General features: G+C 49.8%; 1 protein-coding gene across 1 annotated transcript; it reads right to left on the bottom strand.

Annotated features, from left to right (window-relative positions):
* Positions 1–710: 710 nt before the first annotated feature.
* LOC100274338 (Nucleotide/sugar transporter family protein) lies at positions 711–4,015 on the bottom strand. The gene is given in 8 exon segments (NM_001148699.1): positions 711–1,160; positions 1,496–1,768; positions 1,857–2,018; positions 2,186–2,318; positions 2,398–2,465; positions 2,701–2,885; positions 3,511–3,737; positions 3,837–4,015. Coding segments are annotated over 7 exon segments (1,071 nt in total). The 5' UTR covers positions 3,635–3,737; positions 3,837–4,015; the 3' UTR covers positions 711–1,034.
* Between the last annotated feature and the right edge of the window lie 3,507 nt (positions 4,016–7,522).

Below are 7,522 nucleotides of genomic sequence, written 5' to 3'. Positions count from 1 at the left end.
TCACGTTTTACGCTGAAATCATTCGAGCCAGAACCCGCGCACGATCGGCTGCACGCGATTTTCACGCCGTAATTTTGGGCCCCGTTTGCTGTTACAAAACAATTATAGGATTTACGCTAAATTTCATAGTCATTTACGCTGTTTTAGATCATGTTTTACGCTGGAATCCGTCCGAGCCTGAACCCGCGCACGATCGGCTGCACGCGATTTCCACGCCATAATTTTAGGCCATGTTTACTGTTACAAAACATAAATAGAATTTACGCTAAATTTCGTACTCGTTTACGCTGTTTTAGCTCACGTTTTACGCTGGAATCACCTCGAGCCAGAACCCGCGCACGATCGGCTGCATGCGATTTTCACGCCGTAATTTTCGGCCTCGTTTGCTGTTAGAAAACAGATATGGGATTTACGCTAAATTCCGTACTCATTTACGATGTTTTAGCTCACGTTTTACGCTGGAATCCGCCCGAGCCAGAACCAACACACGATCAGGCGCGCGTGGGTATACCTGACTGGGGCTTCCCATACTAATGGAAGCCCAGGGCTTCCATTACCTCGCCACTATATATATATATATATAGTCTACACAAAATATATATGTGTATTCCACAGCCTTGGACGGGGCCATGGCCCCTGCTGGGGCCCCTTGGCTCCGCCCCTGCTTGGTAGTGGTGTGGGACATGCAGAGCTTAGGGAACACGAGGAATACATAAATATTGTATATCACTAGTACAAAAGAATGCAAACTACTACTGTTGAGATCATGTCCATCTACCACTTTACACGTGGAGTGGAGCACAAACAAATACTAGCTTTCAGGCAGAACAGAACACTCGGTCTCGAGCTGAGGTATTCCTCTCAAGAGTGAGATCCATTTACTGACAGCACATATTTATAGTATTTGTGCCAGGAAGAAGAAAAAATAGAAGGCCAAAAATGGAACAGGAACAGGGTTGCCTTCCAACCCTAGTATCTGCCTACCACGCTGAATTCTGTATAGCACCGTGTGCACTAATACCAGAACAGCCACTTCACGCCTTCGAGTACTTCGAGCTCCACATTGGTACCTTCAGAGGTTCATCGTCGGTGGCACTGCCTCCATTTTCGGCAGCGCTCAGGGAGTCCGAGATCAGCGGGTTCGATTCACCCTCCTTTGCCTGCGATATCGGTGGCACACAGATCGTCAAGAAACTCTCTAGGCAAAAAACATAGCGATGCTTCCACAAGAATATAAATGTTGCATATCAACTTTGTCAAGCGAAAAGAATCTGACAAAAGATTAATCAAACAACAAAGATTTATAGATCTCAATCCGACACTAGTTGCACTGAAACTCATGCTAAGAGGATAATGTTTTGTCACCGGACTAATACGAATTTCAGCTTCAAAGTTCCACGTAATTATCTGCTCAAAACCAGATCCTGTCCATGGAATCTATATGCTCAAAACACGATACTATCCATAAAGTTCAGCTAGCCATTGCAGAACATACCTGAACGGCTTGCGGGGAGGCTTCTGCTGGTTTTTGCTGAGTCTCTCTAGTGCAGAAGTACGAGTACAGAACCATCCCGATTACCGCGATTAGGATCCCAAGTATGTTTCTCCAGCTAAACGGGTCGTGAAGCAGGACATAGCCAAAGGTGAGGACCAAGCATGTTTTCAGATGGCCAAGGACTTGGTAGGTTACAGGAGACGTCTTCCCGATCACGAGAAAAGTGCTGAAGTTCACCGAGACTGAAATCAGGCACGACAGCACGATGAAAAACTGCAGAGGCAACAAATGCAGACCCATGATCAGATGGAGCGATATCGACAGTTAACGCAAACTCCCCAAAGCCTGGTCTAATGCTTACCAGAACTTGAGTTGTGTAGTCGAAAGCAAAGACATTTTGGTTGGTCAAAAATCCATCGAGGAATGGACCGACAAGGAACAACGTCAATGCCTGGTATGGGCATGACTGGTACAGGAGCTGTGTTGAAGATACCTTGAACTTCTTCTGTATTGTATTTGTCATCTGATGGCTTGTTAAGGACTCAAGTTATACGCCACAGAACACTAATACTCAAATTACAGGATGCTTTAGTGGCAAATGCAAAGTTTGGTGTATGCAAATGGTTCTGGATACTGTGACAGATATGCCACATAAAAAAAATAGTGGGTAATGTACAATCAAAAGGATACGATCTGAGCGATGCAGGTTGTGATGATTGCCAGTAGGGACAGTACAGATCCCATAACGTTGAGTTGCAGATCAGTTACAGTTGCAACACCAACACCAAGAAGGAGCACACTAAGGGAAAGCTTGATATTCCGGCTGCACAGCAATGTCGGTGAAAAAGATTAGATGGTATACTATAGACCTGCATATAGCACATGATGTATTGCAAGCAAACCTAAATTTCTTCCGGAAGAAAAGGGTCTCCAGTATAACAGTACAGGGAATTATGGCCAGCTTTGTCATCTGAACATATAAACAGTATTTTGTTATGAGCATGGTGGAGTAATTAGCATGTGAGATGTAGTGACATAAATAGCGTCAAATTGAAACCATATGGTTGTACGATGTTTTTGGCCCATCCTGATATACCTTTACCGATGATAACATGTCATGCTATGAGTGCCGAATAAGAAGTCGGTGCCAGGTCACCCAATAAACCTTAAGTTTGGCTGAATACAAACAGAAAAGGGATGCATACCTGATAGAAACCAACAGAATTGAAACCCAGACTCAAGTTAAGAAGTCCAATAGATATGCCATTGAGCACTCCGAATCCCATGACAGTCCTTGCATCGAAAGGTTTGTGCTCAAACAGCTTCATACATAATGCCACATGGAGAGAACAGAATGTAACCAGGAGATGCCAGCTTGTCAAAGTAGTGGCTGCAAAATGAATACCACATTTTATTAACACTTGGAGGAAAACCTGCCTTCTTTGCTATCATTATCTGTTTATAGACGCACTGTCACCTCACCACACTTGGGGACGCAAAATATCCATGTAAATTAATGCGATCGTCTTCCAAAAATAGATCGAATAGTAAAAACATATCCATGTGTAATCAATAGCAAAAGTATGACGTGTTTTACTACACGTAGACCGTTTCGGTATCGCTTTCCCACGGCATAATCAATTCTAGCCCTATAATATGAACTCACAGCTCCCTCGGTTACCATTTACCAACTCACAACACCAAATATTCGATCCACAGATATTCCTCCCCTGGAGGCACAAACTAATCTGCGCAGCGCTCGCCCCTGAAACTGTGATATCTCTTAGCAGCACCAGTCTCCTAATCAAATTCACAGCACAAAGCAGCTGTGCGCAGTGCGCTTGTGCAGCAACCCACTGCTCCCCGAACCCGCATGGACTAATCTTGGGCACGCGTCTCAGGCTCTCAGCAGACAGCTACCATACGAGTACAAACATGAAGCAGAAGCATCTGAGGGCCAAACAGTAGCTGAATGGAAAGGAGCCAAGCATGTCGGACAAGATCGGATCTCATACCGAAGTTGAAGCCAAGGGAGCTCATGAGAGCCTTGTTGCAGATGACGATGGAGACGGAGGACACCACCGAGAGGCTGAGTGCCCCCACCGTCCCCAGCTGGAACTTCTCCCCCGCCACCCCCATCTCCACCCCGCCGCCGCAGCAAGAAGACTACAGGCAGAGCGAGCGGACGCAAAAAAAAAAACTCGCCGGCCCCAGAGCACCAAGCCACGCCACCGGCCAGCACCTGCGAAGCACGGGAGGTCACATTTCGGTCGAGTAACCACCCAGCAAGAACACCAGGAAGCAGCCAAGAGCCCCGGCCTTCCCGGCCAAAACTACCTACCTCTTTGCTCCCAAAGAACAGAATTCAAGCAAGCGAAGCCGGATCTGCGAGACGAGCTCGCGACTCTGAGCCGGGCCCGGGCGCGGAACCGGCAACGGCAAGGCGACCTGAGAGACGAGCTGGGGCAGGGCAGCAGGGGCCGGATCAGATGGGCTTGGCTTCGCGGCTGGGTTCTTGGCCTCTCCCCCTCTCCTGCTCCCCCGAGACGGAGACGGGTCTTTTATATTTTTACAGAAGAAAGAGAAGATATTGTTGCGAGTAAATATGGACACATCTCGGTTTGGTGGTGGATTCTGAGGGGCAGATGTGTAATTTATTTCTTTTGTCAGGGGCGATCGAGGGGTTTTCTTAGGTGAGTCCAGTGCAGAGCCTTCCTCTCGCCTCTCCCACGTCACCTCTCGCCTCCACTCTCGCCCCTGCTACTCCAATGCACAGGGGCTGCAGCAGGCTACAGCCTTAGGCTATAGCCACGTCAGTTTTTCTATTTCAGAATTAAGTAATTCACGCGAATTTATTTCAACGCTCAGAAAACACACAACATAATATTTTTTATTGAATTAAAAATTACAAAGTACATAATAATTAAAATAAAATGACATGATAATTAAAATAAAATTACATAACTCTATTCGGACTCCTCAATCTCATCCTCATCTTCCTCCTCTTCACGTTCCGCTTCCGGTTCCTCTGGATTTTTTGCAATTTCTTTTCGAATTTTTTGGACTCCAAACGGTCAAAAACGGCTAGTTGCAACGGCTAGCACACGTGGACCAATCAGATCGCGACACGTGGACCAATCAGATCGCGCCACGTCGCTCTCGCCCGCGCTCTCGCCCCGCCAGTGCCTCGCCTCCCTCTCGCCCGCCTCTCGCCCGGGCGGGCGCTCCAGCGCGGGCGAGAGCGAGGCGATACCGCCCGCTCTCGCCGGGCGCGAGCGCCATCGCCCGACGCCGGCCTCTCGCCCGCGCGTGGGCGGCAGCGGCCTCTTATCGTCCGCGCTGCCGCCCGCACTGCCACCAGCCTTAGGGACAATTCGGTTTGGACTTTGGAATGTACCACTGTGAGTATATGGTACGTTCGCACGTGTTTAATGAGATCTGTAATTTTCTGTGTTTGATTCGATATATTGTTTGGTGATGAGGTGTTCGGTGGACTCGACTCAAAACGCGAGCTGGCAATATTCAATTGTCGTAGCAAATATAGGTCTAAATGTTGGATTTTTTATGGGCTTGCCCATTTATTGAATAAATTCTATGGTGTGTAATGATTAGGAATACCAATAATACCACATTGAAAGTCAAAGGGTCTTTTGGCTTGACTTATATGATGGGATTTATTCCACTTAACTTGAGAAGTCAAGAAACGGACAAGGGCGTGCCACACGCGCGCGCGCCGCCGCCGCCGCCGGCCGGGCGTGGCAGGCGAGCGGGCGGGCGGGCGTGGTTGTGTTAATTTTTAGCACTCACTAACCGCGTTAATTTTTCAGTTGCCTGTCTCTTCGTCGGCCGAGTGACCCTTCTCCTCCAGCTGACCGACTCATGGCGTGACTCGGCGAGAGCTGACCGACTCTTGGAGTGACTCGGCGAGACCTTTCTCCTTCAGCTTCCCTCTGCGAGAGGTTAAATAGAGGAGCACCCCTGTCACTCGGTACACGCGAAAAACACTTTCAGAATCACAGTCCAGCCGCCGAGTGAGGGTATTTCCATCTCGTGAGACTCTGCGCGCACAGAGAAGCGAGAGGGCAGGTGCCTCCGGAGCCCTTGCCGTTCGAGACCTTGCACGAGGGATCGGCAATTAGGTTTTTGGGGAGCGTCTACGCGACTGCCCAAAACGTCTTCTTCCTGGTGACATGACAAGTGCAGTTGGACAAGGATCTAGATCCTCGGAGCGCATGTGAGGGTATGATCAATTCATCTCCTTACTGTTTTACATTCTGCAAATTATATATGTTCATACCTGCTGTTTTATTTATAGCCATAAATTTATCCAATCTGTTTTGTCGTATTATATCATGACATGTCTGATGCCTGATCATACTAGTAATATGATAAATCTGTTTGTCTTAGTTTTACAGTTATACTATTTATGTTGCTATCTGTTTATTTTCAGTTGTTCCATAATAATACATGTTCCATGTTTATATGCTCATTATATTTATATGATTCATATGTTTTATGTTCTCTTGATCCATATTGTTATGGATATATTTGAGATAGTGATTTCTATGATTAAACATATTTTATATGTCATCATCATAATGTTAATTTATGGAATTAAAATGATATGGAAAATGCCTATATTTCTAACAATCCAAAAACCTAATGTTAGGCATTTTTCTATCAGAGGTTTTGTTGTTGTGCTAAAGCCTGATCCTTTTGATGGTAAAAACTTCTTGATATGGAAAGCTAAGATGGAGTTGTGGCTAACTGCAATGTCATGTTTGTCGGGGACCATAATTAGGGGTACCCTCAAGACGCCTAATTCTCAGCTGGTAACCCCCATCAGCATAAAGCTGCAAAGGCCTGATGGGTACGATTAAGTCAGGGATCAGTCCACACGAGTGACTCGATCACGCTTCACCCGAGCCTAGCCTCGGCCAAGGGCAGCCGACCTCGAGAGACTTCCGTCTCGCCCGAGGCCCCCTTTTTATGGCGGACACATCACCGGCTCGCCCGAGGCCTTGGCTTCGCTCAGAAGCAACCTTGACTAAATCGCCACGCCGACTGACCAAATTGCAGGGGCATTTAACGCAAAGGTGGCCTGACACCTTCATCCTGACACGCGCCCCCGGCAGAGCCGAAGTGACCGCCGTCACTCCACCGCTCCACTGGCCAGTCTGACAGAAGGACAGCGCCGCCTGCGCCACTCCGACTGCAGTGCCACTCGACAGAGTGAGTCTGACAGGCAGTCAGGCCTTGCCAAAGGCACCACGGCGAACTCCGCCCCGCCCGACCCCAGGGCTCGGACTCGGGCTAAGACCCGGAAGACGGCGAACTCCGCTCCGCCCGACCCCAGGGCTCGGACTCGGGCTAAGACCCGGAAGACGGCGAACTCCGCTCCGCCCGACCCCAGGGCTCGGACTCGGGCTAAGACCCGGAAGACGGCGAACTCCGCTCCGCCCGACCCCAGGGCTCGGACTCGGGCTAAGACCCGGAAGACGGCGAACTCCGCTCCGCCCGACCCCAGGGCTCGGACTCGGGCTAAGACCCGGAAGACGACGAAACTCCGCTCCGCCCGACCCCAGGGCTCGGACTCGGGCTAAGACCCGGAAGACGACGAAACTCCGCCTCGCCCGACCCCAGGGCTCGGACTCCGCCCTGGCCTCGGCCGAACGACTTCCGCCTCGCCCGACCCCATGGCTCGGGCTTGGCCACGGCAACGGAAGGCAGACTCAACCTCGGCTTCGGAGGAACCCCCACGTCGCCCTGCCTAGGGCACAGACCGCCACGTCAACAGGAAGCGCCATCATCATCCTACCCCGAATCGACTCGGGTCACGGAGAACAAGACCGGCGTCCCATCCGGCCAGCTCCGCCGGAGGGGCAATGATGGCGCTCCACAAGCTCTATGACGACGGCGGCCCCCAGCTCTCTTACGGAAGCAGGACGACGTCAGCAGGGACTCGACCGCTCCAACAGCTGTCCCTCCGCCAGGCTCCGCCGCACCTCCGACAGCCACGACATCACG

This window comes from Zea mays, chromosome 3 (genome assembly GCF_902167145.1).
Source record: "Zea mays cultivar B73 chromosome 3, Zm-B73-REFERENCE-NAM-5.0, whole genome shotgun sequence".
In the NCBI taxonomy this organism is placed as follows: Eukaryota; Viridiplantae; Streptophyta; class Magnoliopsida; order Poales; family Poaceae; genus Zea; species Zea mays.
The sequence above is the reverse complement of the archived record's forward strand: the minus strand, read 5'-3'. Positions and strand labels throughout refer to the sequence as shown.